The sequence below is a fragment of the Ovis canadensis genome, chromosome 11 (genome assembly GCF_042477335.2).
Source record: "Ovis canadensis isolate MfBH-ARS-UI-01 breed Bighorn chromosome 11, ARS-UI_OviCan_v2, whole genome shotgun sequence".
Taxonomy (NCBI): domain Eukaryota; kingdom Metazoa; phylum Chordata; class Mammalia; order Artiodactyla; family Bovidae; genus Ovis; species Ovis canadensis.
This window is the reverse complement of record NC_091255.1, coordinates 63,408,736-63,423,019: the sequence shown is the minus strand read 5'-3', so window position 1 is coordinate 63,423,019 and position 14,284 is coordinate 63,408,736. Positions and strand designations below refer to the sequence as shown.

The 14,284-nt window shown below is 46.2% G+C and overlaps 1 protein-coding gene across 1 annotated transcript in view; it reads right to left on the bottom strand.

Annotated features, from left to right (window-relative positions):
* The window catches only part of PRPSAP1 (phosphoribosyl pyrophosphate synthetase associated protein 1), a 65,043-nt gene that overhangs the window by 24,839 nt on the left and 25,920 nt on the right, over positions 1-14,284 (bottom strand). Inside the window, exons 3-4 of the mRNA XM_069542166.1 lie at positions 12,686-12,812; positions 1,026-1,545 (exon numbers count right to left, since the gene is read on the bottom strand). Coding sequence (XP_069398267.1) covers positions 1,026-1,195 — 170 coding nt within the window. The 5' untranslated portion in view covers positions 1,196-1,545; positions 12,686-12,812. The remainder of the gene's footprint in view (positions 1-1,025; positions 1,546-12,685; positions 12,813-14,284) is intronic.

The following is a 14,284-nucleotide window of genomic DNA, read 5'->3' as shown; positions in this document are numbered from 1 at the left end:
TTCTAATAAGTTGTTTAAAACGTGAAAATGACTTTACAAGTTAAAAAACAAGCTTATTTTTTAAACAACTTTATTTGCAAAGGGCTCAGAAGGTTCTTTCTCTACAATAGGCTCTGAAACTCTCTACAAGAGCCAACTAGAAAAGAGGCCATTTAGCAAGCATGTATTATTCAGAGGGCCACTATGAACCTCTGCTCTGCTAGACGCTTGAATGCATGAACCATTATCTGGTTCATGTTCACAATGTTCTGGGTCCAGTAGAAGGAACTGTCTCTATCTTACCAATGAAGTTCAGGAAAATCAAGTCCCTTGCCCAGGGGCAAGACGGCCAAGGTCCTAAGACTCCAAAGGCCACTTGAGGTTGGAGGCTTCCTTAGGTGAACAGGTGAAAGAGCAAAGACTTAAGACTGATCGAACCTAACTGACTTACAGACTACGGTGAGACCTGTCGTTTCAATCATCAGCTGCGATAAATCTGCTCCCCTGGGGTTGCCTTGTTCTCACGGCCCTCCCCTACACGTCTGCTTCAGTCCGTGCATCTTGGGCCTCGCGGGTCTTTCACTTGCAAGGCCGCCCCCTGCCACCCCCATCTACTGCACCCGATGTTGTAACTACGTGCCGGCCTCCGTCTCCCGGGGTGGGGAGACTTGGGAACCGCAGCGATCAGATCCAGAGGTCAACTCCAACCGTGGGAAAAGCAGCCAAACCCAGAGCCGCCCCCGCTCCCACAAAGCTCTAATCTGGGGGGGGGGGTCCACCGCCTGGGAGGTGGGAATGGGGAGCCGAAAGCAGGGAGGGCGCTCCAACGACCCGAGGGGTGGGCTGGGGGAGAAGCCAGTTAAGAGTCAACCAGCCCAACGTGTTTTCAGCTGCAGAGTTGGGGTGGGGGGTGAGGGTGGGGGCGGCACGGTGAGGGGGCCAAATCACCCCTGACCCCAGTCGGGGGATGCGGAGGCGAAGAGTAGCAAGGACGGTCTCCCGGAAAGGAAGGGGCCCCTGGGACATCCGCGTCCCCCGCCCCTTACTCGGTGATGCGCTTGGCCAGCTCGGTGCAGGCGGCCGTGGAGTTGGCAGAGAAGACTCGGTAGCCGTTGCGGGCGGCGTTCATGGCGGGGCGGGCGGCGGGGCAGGCTCGCGGGGCGCGGAAAGCGGAGGACACGGAGAGCGGGGGCAGCAGCAGCAGCTTCCTAGGCATCGTCCGGCCCGGGGGCGCGGTTACAGCCGGCCCGCGCGGGGCTGCACCGAGGAGCGGTTCTGACGGAGGCGGCCGCGAGGCCAGCGCAGCGAAGGCGCCGAGAAAACGGCACGGGGGGCGGGGGACGGGGAGAGTCTCGAGACCGCCAGCCTCCTCGTACCAAAGGCCACTCGCTGAGGAATCAGGCGCGACGAGAGAGCGAAGCAACCTGCGCCGCCGATCACCTCAAAGATAGCGACGAGGACACCGCCCCCTCTGGGAATCTGAAGGGCGCAGCTAGAGCGCCCGCACGGTCGCCATCTTAGATGAGGGCAGGGCGGTGGGCAACTCTCCACAAGCTTATTTTTTTCCTAGAAAGACATTAAAGATTCGTTTCGCCACTTTGATCTTGTCGCCCCAAGGGGGTTCTTTTGCTCTCACGTTCTTGGGCGGTGCAGCCTGACTTTTTAATGGTGCCAGCCTGTCCAAATTTTCCCTGCCAGGACCCAAAATGTCCGCCTCTGCGCTGGCTGACGATCTAGCCCTGAGCCTCTATGGTAACACTGCGCGAGGGCCCTGCGAGGCGCATGCGCTGGGCTGGGAGGTTGCCTGGGATACTAAAATACCCAAAAGGTGGTGTATCAAGTGTTTATTCCCCAAACAGACTGCAATCTGGAATCTGTACGTTAGGCAAGGCTATCTGAACAAGTCAAAGCATTCTTGGCAGTCTTTGCTCTCTGTGCCCCTGTCCCTCGAAGACCCAGTCACGTGACATCTGCTCCACTGGGTCTTTCTAGGTACTTCAGCCACAGTAAGCCACCCTCGCCGGCTGGACCGTACCATGCATGACACCGTGTATAGTTGCTTCTATTTTAATTTAGTTTTGTGAATGTCTGGATGTAAGTCCTCTTAGGGCAAAACCGTGTACCACTTAGTGCTTGTCTTTCCCAGTGTCTGGGGCGGTGTTATGAGTTCCAGAGGCACACAATCTATCCCTGTCAATTAAGATCCAAGAAGAAAGTTAAAGGATGAGGAAACGTTTGAGTCACTGTTTATCAGTTGCCCCGGGATTGGGGAGGAAGGCTGATCTCCTGTTTCTTATTCTGAGGACTCTCCCTGTTGTGACATTAAGCCTGAGGGATCAGTTGATTGTGACTCTTGTGAAGCCTCCCAAGCCTCAAGCTTCAGGATTTGGAAACTGAACTGCCCCAGGGCCTGTTAGCAGCCTGACTCACATTCCAGCTGCCTCTGCAGAATTACTGACACATTTTTCTCTTCTTTTTTTTAAGCAATATATATTTGTAAATATTTATTTATTTTGGCTGCACTGAGTCTCAGTTGTGGCACTTGGGATCTTTAGTTGCGGCATGCCAACTCTTAGTTGAGGCATGTGGGATCAAGTTCTCTGACCCAGGAGTGAACCCAGGCCCCCTGTATTGGGAGTCCGGAGTCTTAGCCACTGGACCAGCCGGGAAGTCCCTCAGGTCATATCTGTCTATTTATATCTCCCACAGAAGCCCTCAAACCTCAAACTAAACCCATCTTTATTTTCTTGATTCTCTTCAAACTGACCTGCTGCTTTCTTCCTTCTGTGAGTAAACATAACATGAGGTTCCTAGTCAATCAAGCGCCAGAGAAGCCTTGACACTTTCCTTTCCTTCATTTTCTATATCCATTTATCAACATGGACTGAGCATCTGCTGTTTGCCAGGCCCATTTTAAGTATTTTGGGATTCTTCAGAGAGAAAAAAAAAAAAAAAAGACAAAAATTCCTACCCTGGAGAGGAACATCTCTCATGGGGAGAGAAATTGAAAAATAAACATAATAATTGAGTAAATTATATAGTATGTTAGAAGCTGTATTTATTTCCTATTGAAGCGGTAATAAATTACCACAAAGGGGCTTAAAAGTAAAACAGTGAAGTGTCAGTCACTCGGTTGTGTCTGACTCTGCGACCCCATAGATCACCAAGCTCCTCTGTTCATGGGATTTGCCAGGCAAGAATACTGGAGTGGGTTGTCATTCCCTTCTCCAGGGGATCTTCTCAACCCAGGGGTCAAACCCGGGTCTCCTGCATTGCAGGTGGATTCTTTACCATCTGAGCCATGAAGTGGCTTAAAATGACACAAACTTATACCATCTTACAGTTCTGGAGGTCAAAGGTCCTACAGTGGAGGTGTTGGCAGGCTGATTTCCTTCTGAAGTTTCTGGAAGAGAATGCATTTCCTTGCCTTTTCCACTCTCTAGAGACCACTTCTCTCCTTGGCTAGTGGTCCCCATCCTCCATCTTCAAAACCAACAACCTATCTTCTTCCAATCTCTCTCTTTCATCTTTGCTTCCATTCACATATCTTTACCCACTCTGACATCCCTGCCCCCATGTTATGGACTTTTGTGATGACATTGCATCCAACTGGAGAATCCAGTAAAATCTCCCCATCTCAAGGACCTAACCTCATCTTATCTGTGAAGTCACTTTTACCGTAATCGACTCGCTGGTTTGGGATGATAAAATGAATTTTCACATATTGAGGCATGGAAAGTCATTCTGGCTTATACATGAGTTAACTTGAATTTTATACTGACTGTAACAGTCTGTTAGTGGCCTAGGAAAATTACAGTGTACATCTGTTTTAATTATTAAGGAAAAGGGCACACTGACCAGAAGAATGAAAGTAAAACTGTTAGTCGCTCAGTCGTGTCTGACTGTTTTCGACCCCATAGACTGTAGCCAGCCAGGCTCCTGTCCATAGGGTTCTCCAGGAAAGAATACTGGAGTGGGTTGCCATTTCCTTCTCCAGGGGATCTTCCCAAACCAGGGATCAAACCCGGGCCTCCCACGTTGCAGATTCTTTATCGGGGTAAAGTAAAGAATGTACATGTTAAAAGTAAAGATTGAATGCCTCCCTCTGGGATGCCACTGTTGGTTACTCTTTCAATGCTAAGACTCCCTTCCCAGGCACAAGGCCATGAGTCACTGTGTTCCTGCTGATCTGTTGGTTTTTTTTTTCAATTTTGAAAGAATGTCTTGCTGACTTGTTTGATGTTGTTTGTCCTAATAAGACAAAAAACTGTGCTGAAAACCATGCTTCTCTGGAGCAGTTCCTCAGAGTTATCTGGGAGGCTGTCTTCCAGCCTATAGTTTGGCTCAAATAATACTATTTTCTTTTCCTATTATAGTGTTTTGTTGTTGTTTTCTGTTTAGTTTTGTTCCGAGGCATATGGAACTTCCCTGACCAGGGATCAAACCGTTGCTTCCCGCTGTGGAAGTGCAGAGCCTTAAACACTGGACCACCAGGAAAGTCCCTTAGATTCTTTATTGATTATTTTCATTGACAAGGGGATCCGGAGGTCACCATCTTTGGAGGAATGTTATCCTTGCTACCACAGAAGAAAAAAAATAGGACAAAGAGCAGAAGAAGAGGGTTCTGGGGTGGGGTACCAACCAAGTTTTGTGTTTTCTACTTTCCAAAAGTTCTGGAAGCCCTCCCACCTTCTTAGCCCTGTGATAGGTGTCTCACTAGGGTAGCCAGCTCCTTCCTACTGGGTTCCATTCATAATGACTTCTTTATGCTCACCTGTTCTCCACATAAGCCAGCCTGGGACTTACATATACAGATCTGATAGTGACTCCTCCCAGAAGGAATCAGAGTTTCCCTGTCACTTTTAGAATAGAGCCAAAGCTTAAGGTCTGATCCCTGCCTGTGGCTTCAGTTTCATGCCTTATATTCTTCCCTTTGGCATCAACCTGATTGGCTCTCTTCCAGCCCTGCTCTGGTCCTGTACCCTGCTGCTGCAGGATTTTTACATGTGCTGTTCCTTCTAATGGGAAGCTCTGCCTCCTTCTATTCACCCAGTCAGCACTCATTCCTTTTCAGCCCTGGAGAGTCTACTCTGACGTCTCTGAGAAGGTCAAAGTCTCCTCCCATTGCCTCTCCCTGCAATATACCTTGGTCACATTCTCATAGCTCAAATGGTAAAGAATCTGCCTGCAGTGCAGGAGACCCGGGTTCAGTCCCTGGGTCGGGAAGATCTTCCAGTGAAAGGAATGGCAATCCATTCCAGTATTCTTGCCTGGAGAATCCCATGGACAGAGAAGTCTGGTGGGCTACAGTTCATGGGGTCGCAAAGAGTCAGACACAACTGAGCGACTAAAACTTCACTTCACACTCACTGTTTATTGTGATCCACACAGTCAAAGGCTTTGGCATAGTCAATAAAGCAGAAATAGATGTTTCTCTGGAACTCTCTTGCTTTTTCCAGGATCCAGCGGATGTTGGCAATTTGATCTCTGGTTCCTCTGCCTTTTCTAAAACCAGCCTGAACATCCGGAAGTTCACGGTTCATGTATTGCTAAAGCCTGGCTTGGAGAATTTTGAGCATTACTTTACTAGCGTGTGAGATGAGTGCAATTGTGAGGTAGTTTGAACATTCTTTGGCATTGCCTTTCTTTGGGATTGGAATGAAAACTGCCCTTTTCCAGTCCTGTGGCCACTGCTGAGTTTTCCAAATTTGCTGGCATATCAAGTGCAGCACGTTCACAGCATCATCTTTCAGGATTTGAAATAGCTCAACTGGAATTCCATCACCTCCACTAGCTTTGTTCGTAGTGATGCTTCCTAAGGCCCATCTGATTTCACGTTCCAGGATGTCTGGCTGTAGGTGAGTGTGAGTGATCACACCATCATGATTATCTGGGACATGAAGATCTTTTTTGTACAGTTCTTATGTGTATTCTTGCCACCTCTTCTTAATATCTTCTGCTTCTGTTAGGTCCATTTCTGTCCTCTATTGAGCCCATCTTTGCATGAAATGTTCCTTTGGTATCTCTAATATTCTTGAAGAGATCTCTAGTCTTTCCCACTCTATTGTGTTCCTCTATTTCTTTGCACTGATCCCTAAGGAAGGCATTCTTATCTCTCCTTGCTATTCTTTGGAAATCTGCATTCAAATGGGTATATCTCTCCTTTTCTCCTTTACTTTTCGCTTCTCTTCTTTTCACAGCTATTTGTAAGGCCTCCTCAGACAGCCATTTGGCTTTTTTGCATTTCTTTTTCTTGGCAATGGTCTTGATCCCTGTCTCTTATACAATGTCATGAACCTCCATCCATAGTTCATCAGGCACTCTGTCTATCAGATCTAGTTCCTTAAATCTATTTCTCACTTCCACTGTATAGTCATAAGGGATTTTATTTAGGTCATACCTGCATAGTCTAGTGGTTTTCCCCACTTTCTTCAATTTAAGTCTGAATTTACTTTGCCAACAAAGGTCCGTCTAGTCAAGGCTATGGTTTTTCCAGTGGTCATGTATGGATGTGAGAGTTGGACTGCAAAGAAAGCTGAGCGCCGAAGAATTGATGCTTTTGAACTGTGGTGTTGGAGAAGACTCTTGAGAGTCCCTTGGACTGCAAGGAGATCCAACTAGTCCATTCTGAAGAAAATCAGCCCTGGGATTTCTTTGGAGGGAATGATGCTGAAGATGAAACTCCAGTACTTTGGCCACCTCATGCAAAGAGTTGACTCATTGGAAAAGACTCTGATGCTGGGAGGGATTGGGGGCAGGAGGAGAAGGGGACGACAGAGGATGAAATGGCTGGATGGCATCACCGACTCGATAGACATGAGTCTGAGTGAACTCCGGGAGTTGGTGATGGACAGGGAGGCCTGGCGTGCTGCGATTCATGGGGTCGCAAAGAGTTGGACACGACTGGGCGACTGAACTGAACTGGCAATAAGGAGTTCATGATCTGAGCCACAGTCAGCTCCTGGTCTTGTTTTTGCTGAATGTGTAGAGCTTCTCCACCTTTGGCTGCAAAGAATATAATCAATCTGTTTTTGGTGTTGACCATCTGATGATGTCTATGTGTAGAGTCTTCTCTTGTGTTGTTGGAATAGGGTGTTTGCTATGACCAGTGCCTTCTCTTGGCAAAACTCTTTTAGCCTTTGCCCTGCTTCATTCTGTACTCCAAGGCCAAATTTGCCTGTTACCCCAGGTGTTTCTTGACTTCCTACTTTTGCATTCCAGTCCCCTATAATGAAAAGGACATCTTTTTTGGGTGTTAGTTCTAAAAGGTCTTGTAGGTCTTCATAGAACTGTTCAGCTTCTTCAGCATTACTGGTTGGGACATAGACTTGGATTACTGTGATATTGAATCGTTTGCCTTGGAAACAAAGAAGATCATTCTGTCGTTTTTGAGATTGCATCCAAGTACTGCATTTTGGACTCTTTTGTTGACTATGATGGCTACTCCATTTCTTCTAAGGGATTCCTGCCCACAGTAGTAGATATAATGGTCATCTGAGTTAAATTCACCCATTTCAGTCCATCTTAGTTTGCTGATTCCTAGATGTCAACATTCACTCTTACCATCTCCTATTTGACCACTTCCAATTTGCCTTGATTCATGGACCTGACATTCCAGGTTCCTATGCAATATTGCTCTTTACAGCATTGGACCTTGCTTCTATCACCAGTCACATACACACCTGGGTGTTGTTTTTGCTTTGGTTCTGTCCCTTCATTCTTTCTGCTTTATTGACTATGCCAAAGCCTTTGACTGTGTGGATCACAATAAACTGGAAAATTCTGAAAGAGATGGGAATACCAGACCACCTGACCTGCCTCTTGAGAAATCTGTATGCAGGTCAGGAAGAAACAGTTAGAACTGGACATGGAACAACAGACTGGTTCCAAATAGGAAAAGGAGTACCTCAAGGCTGTATATTGTCACCCTGCTTATTTAATTTATATGCAGAGTACATCTTGAGAAACCCTGGGCTGGATGAAGCACAAACTGGAACCAAGATTGCCAGGAGAAATATCAATAACCTCAGATATGCAGATGACATCCCCCTTATGGCAGAAAGCGAAGAAGAACTAAAAAGCCTCTTGATGAAAGTAAAAGAGGAGAGTGAAAAAGTTGGCTTAGAGCTCAACATTCAGAAAACTAAGATCATGGCATCCCGTCCCATCACTTCATGGCAAATAGATGGGGAAACAGTGGAAACAGTGGCTGACTTTATTTTGGGGGGCTCCCAAATCACTGCAGATGGTGATTGCAGCCGTGAAATTAAAAGATGCTTACTCCTTGGAAGGAAGTTTATGATCAAAGTAGACAGCATATTAAAAAGCAGAGACATTACTTTGTCAACAAAGTCTCTAGTCAAGGCTATGGTTTTTCCAGTAGTCATGTATGGATGTGAGAGTTGGACTATAAAGAAAGCTGAGCACAGAAGAATTGATACTTTTGAACTGTGGTGTTGGAGAAGACTCTTGAGAGTCTCTTGTACTGCAGGGAGATCCAATCTGTCCATCCTAAAGGAGATCAGTCCTGGGTGTTCATTGGAAGGACTGATGTTGAAGCTGAAACTCCAATACTTTGGCCACCTGATGCGAAGAGCTGACTCATTTGAAAAGACCCTGATGCTGGGAAAGATTGAGGTCAGGAGGAGAAGGGGACGACAGAGGATGAGATGGTTGGATGGCATCACAGACTCAATGGACATGAGTTTGGGTAGACTCTGGAAGTTGATGATGGACAGGGAGGCCTGGCATGCTGCGGTTAATGGGGTTACAGAGTCGGTCACGACTGAGCAACTGAACTGAACTGAACTGAACTCACACTCAGAAATGTGTATATTGTGAGGATCACTAGTCATGAGACTGTACCCAATCTCCCTTCTTCCTTTCAGTATTGAACCAGCCCAGCGAGTGTCAGGTCCCAGCCTCCCTTGCAGCTAGGGTGGCCACGTGAACACATTTGGCCAAGGGAATGAGAATAGAAGCAATGTGTGCAATGTGCTGGCATCTGGTGCCCCTGGTCTGTCATTTCACTGCTGGGAAATGACAACCACTGTAGCAACCCCCGTGGACCTGGAGGTGGAGGCCGTGTGTTGAGAACGGCTGAGTCAGCTTATCACCTGAGTTGCTGGCTGACCTCAGGAAGCAGACCTGTGTTGGGAGCCAGCGTGAGGAACTCCGCCCATGGCAAAGGTCATGAGGAAGGAAGCTTGGCATACACAGAGGCATGATCAAGCCTCAGGAAACCCCGTTCCCAAGCATCTACCCCCAAAACCAGAGTACTTTATGGGGAGCTCTCCCCCATAACCATTTCTCTCAGAGAAGGAGTTAACTTGCAGCTCCAGTTAATAAAAATTCCTGAGCGTGATAAGAGTGTTTCAACTTACAAACTCTGAAGGTTCCCTGGCCTGCCTGATCAGGCTCGTCCGGCCGCATGTGATTGTTTACAGCCTCCCAACTGTGAGAGGCACGGGATGTTTTAAAACTTTCTAAATACAGACTCTTTTGAGAAGTTAGAAGATCATTAGTATAGTATAGTAGGTTGATTAAGAATTATATTGGTGAAGGGTTTTTTCATTTGTCCTGCCAATAATTACTGCTAATTCCCTGCCCTGGGTGGGACAAGGATGTCTCAGGTCAAACCTCTCTGCTGACAGACTAGCTTGTGTGACAACCCCTCAATCATAAACAGCACAGAGAGTTTGGAGTATTAACGTAGGGCTTTTTTCATTGATGAGTCAATGATTGCCATCAGGCCTCCATATCCTTAGGCACCTGGGAATATATTAATCAATGTATTTGGAATATAGAAAAGGAAATACAGTAGTTTTTGATGTTAGCAATACTAGACTTTTTGAGTTAATGAATTTTCTCTTTTATTATAGACCACTGTACTTTGTTATAAATCACTGTGTCCTTGCTATGCAAAAATGTAACTTTATCACTATCTTAAGACAAAATAGATCTTAAGGGAAACATTGGTGAAGGGTTTACATTTGTTGAGCCAATATTTGCTGCTAAATCTCCATGTTCCCTGCCCTTATAATGAATATAACCAGCGTATAGGAGAAATAAGTATTAACCTTTAAGATTAATCATGTTAAACCTTAGGTTAAGTAAATTCCTTTCTTGATTGTAACTCACTACACCCTCACCCTATAGGAATGCAACTTTATTTGGAGGGTGGCGCCTGATTTAAGAAAAAATCACCCCTGGAAAAATAAGTTTTGTGGTTAACTGACCGACATCAGAAAGGGCCATAAAATGTCAGCAGACCTCATGGCTAAAAGATGATGAAACTCATAAGATCTTTGTATAATTTTATATGAAGCACCTGATTGTGACAAGGGTCAGGTCTGCTGACCCCCGCGTGACTCTGTATTCATCCCTATGTATAACAAAAAGGTATATAAACAAACCTGAAAAATAAAGAAATCGGATCCGTTTCTGGAAAGACTGATTACCCCGTGTCGTTTCTTTCTCGCTCCCCGTTTTCCTGGCTGAATTCCCATCTGAAATGTGGGTACTCACCAAGCCTGCTAATTCTGCCTGGGCTTCTGAGGTCGGACCGGGGAGGCCTCAGTGCCTCCTCTCCTTTGGGAGAATGGAAAGACGCCAGTGGCCTACGTAGGTGGTGATTGGTATTCCATGTAAACCAGTTATTCAGCCTCTTTTCTCCACTAATTCTCCTACTACACTATCTGTTTCTAATCTCTCTATATATCTGTAATTAAATAAGTTTTTTCCAGGACGCCGATTCCGTCCCCACCTCCGAACTACCCTGGATGCACCGGGGCTGGACCCCGGCAGACCTGCCCTGCCTGGTCTGGACCATCCACCTCTGCTTGGTCACAGAGAACAGGAGATCACCATCTATCTAATTTAAAGCACTGTATGCTGGGAGCTTTCTCTTAGAGCCTTTTAGCCTGTCCCCAGCCGGTCCCCATTTTGGGGTGATTAGTTATCTCCCCACCAGACTGTTAGCTCCAAAAGGCACGGATGACTCTGTGTTCTTTCATCCTTATGTCTCTCGACCAGACAGACCATGTTTAGCCAGCACATCTCATGTTTAGAAGTCTCTGATGAAAAAAATGTACAAAATTTGAGATTGGAAGTCCTCACCTTCACAAAGCCTCAATGTCTAAATTCCTACAAACTTCTCTTATTTCTCCAGTGATAGGCTGGAAGGGTTGTAAAAAATGAATTAGGGGGAATTCCCTGGTGGTCCAGCGGTTAAGACTTCATTTTCCAGCACAGGGCGTCTGGGTTTGATCCCTAGTTGGGGCGCTGGGGTTCCACGTGCCTCATGGCCAAAAAACCAGGACATGGAGCAGAAGCAGTTGTGACAAATTCAGTAAAGACTTTAAAAATGGTCCACACCAAAAACAGCCTTCAAAAAAAGAGATGAATTTGTAATAACTATTTGGGGGGCTACTGATGAGAAACAGCTGCCCTCTCAGACTGCCTCAGGCATGGAGGGAGGAGGCTGGGCTTTATGTACAGAATGTCTTTGGAAGTGCCGTCAAGCTAGGCATTTAATCTTAGCCTGGCATCAAGAACTACATGCTCTGTTTTAATGTGACGCTTCATAAAGAATGAACATTTCGGTTACACTGCTGGAAGTGTTCCCAGTTAGCGATCTGTGTATGACAATCTACGTGGCGCCAAGATGCTTCACCCGCTCCACTTGGAGCAGGGATCGGTAGTGCCTTTCGGGCACATAGTAAGGGCTCTGCTTGTATTTATGGACCTGACATGTGACACAGCAAATAGCTATTGATCTCTGATGTTGGGCAGAGGTCTCGGAGCTGGCCTCACGCTTTCACATTCTGTCCTTCCTTCCCTCCAACGGCTCTAGCCCACCCTCCACACACACAGCAGATTTCCTGGTAAAAAGCCTTCAGGGCTGTCCACTGCCTACAAGGCTAGACTCCCTAGTCTGACATGGTCTGAGCCTCCCTCTCCATCTCCTGCTTTCCCCTCCCCCTCCCCCCATAGGCCACGCCCTGGGTCTGTGGCTTTCTCAACTCTTTGCCATTTACTGAAAATGACGTGGTTTTTTACATCTGAGAATCTTTGGAATGTTCACTATGATTTCTTCTTTGTCATGTGAATTGTTAGCAGTGTGTTGCTTGACTTTAAAACTCTGAGAAACTTCTAGAGAGTTATGACTGATTTCTAATTTAATTCCGCTTGGTAAGAGAACACACTCTAAGTGAACTCAGTCCTCTGCTATGTGCTGAGACACTCTTGGTGGTTCGGCACGTGATCTATGTAGGTAAATGTCTTACCTACACCTGAAAAGAACAGGTGTTCGGCAGTTTGGAAGTGCATGTCCTATATCTGTTGGTTAGATCAAGTTTGTTAGTTGTATTCAAATTCTTTATTACCTTAATTATTCTTCATCTGCTTGTTATCTGATTGAGGAGTTTTTAATATTTCCTTTTAGTTCTTTAATATTTGCTTTCTAGGGACTTCCCTGGTGGTCTAGTGGCTAGGACTCTGCTCTCCCAATGCAGGGGGCCCGGGTTTGTTCCCTGATCAGGGAACTATAATAGAGCCCATATGCTGAAACTAAGTCTCGGCGTAGCCAAATAAATAAATATTAAAAATTGTTTTGCTTTCTAGATAGATAGATAATCATATCAATTCTGTTTCTTCTCTGGAGAACCCTGACCAATACAAGGTCTGAACCGAGGGAAAAAAATACCTCTGCTCAATTTTGTAGATAATTTTTTTTTTCTTTTTGAAATGAGACTTTTCTTGCCCAGTTCTTTTTTTTTTTTTAAGTTTTCTCTATAAGAACAGGCTGATCTTCCAGATCTGCTGGACACTTCCTGCAAAAAAAAAAAAAACAGCTTTCTCTCTGTCCAATGCAAGATGACATTTTCCGCATTCAACTCAATTTCGGTTTTCAAGTTAAAAAAAAAAAAACCTGTTGTTAACTGGGCTGCAGGTTCAGCATAAATTATGGAAACATAATCTCATCTATTCTAAAAACTGGAAGAGAAAGCACAGGTTCAGATTTGACACAAAGAGTTGTCCGAGAGAACAGGCAGACAAAGACAAAGAGGGGTGTGTTTCAAAAGACTCAGCCTTGTCCCCGGGGAATGAATCCTTTGGAAGACAAGGTCAGTCTCTGCAACAAAGGAAAACATTTGAGGCAGCGATTCAGAAGTGTTGCCTCCAGGTTGCACTACTCTGACTTGAACTTTGAAAAAAAATGAGATTTTTCCCCTGTTTTCATTCCCTGAACAGGACTAAGCAAGCTGAGACCAAATGATTTTTAGTTCTAAAAATAATACCGATTTGGATCTCTTAGCTGATTCTCTCCATAGGACACCAGAAACCACACTGGGGACGAGGGCAAAGTACTGCATAGACAGAGCCAAGCACGCCGGGAGTGACCCTTCCCAACTCGAGCAAGGGCAGTGATGGAGAGCAGCTGCCCTGACGGCCACTGGGAAGTCTGAAATGGAATCCAGCGTGGAGTCTCAGTAGGACAGAACCGCTCTGTTGTGGGGTTTTCAGGAACTCATGGTGAAGGCCTTTGGAGATACGTGCTAAGTAGCTTCAGTCGTGTCCAACTCTCTGTGACCGCATGGACTCTAGCCCACCAGGCTCCTCTGTCCACGGGATTTTCCAGGCAAGGATACCGGAGTGGGCTGCCATTTCCTCCTCCAAGCTATCTTCCCCACCCAGGGATCGAACCTGTGAAGACATAAGTGTCTCTTATGTCTCCTGCATTAGTAGGTGGGTTCTTTACCACTAGCTCTACCTGGGAAGTCAGAGACGTTTCAGGGCATCACCAATACCCATACTTGCTGAAGACTTTGGTTCAAGGTGAGACCATAGTGCCTTCTAGAGTTCTGCCAAACGAGATGTTTCCTTGCCCATATCTCCAGATTTATAGCAGCACTGGCAAGGTGGTGGGGGAGCTCATAGTGAAAGACATGAAGGGAGGAAAAAGGTCAGTAGGGGCTGATAAGATAGAAGATAAACATTAAGGAGACAGCGGACTCTCCTCGTGGTCAATGGCTAAGACTCAGAGCTCCCAGTGCAGGGGATCAGTTCATTTCAGTTCAGTCGCTCAGTCGTGTCCAACTCTTTGCGACCCCATGAATCACAGCACGCCAGGCCTCCCTGTCCATCACCAGTGAACTCTGGGAGATCACTCAGACTCACGTCCATCAAGTCAGTGATGCCATCCAGCCATCTCCTCATCCTGTGTAGTCCCCTTCTCCTCCTGCCCCCAATCCCTCCCAGCATCAGAGTCTTTTCCAATGAGTCAACTCTTCACATGAGGTGG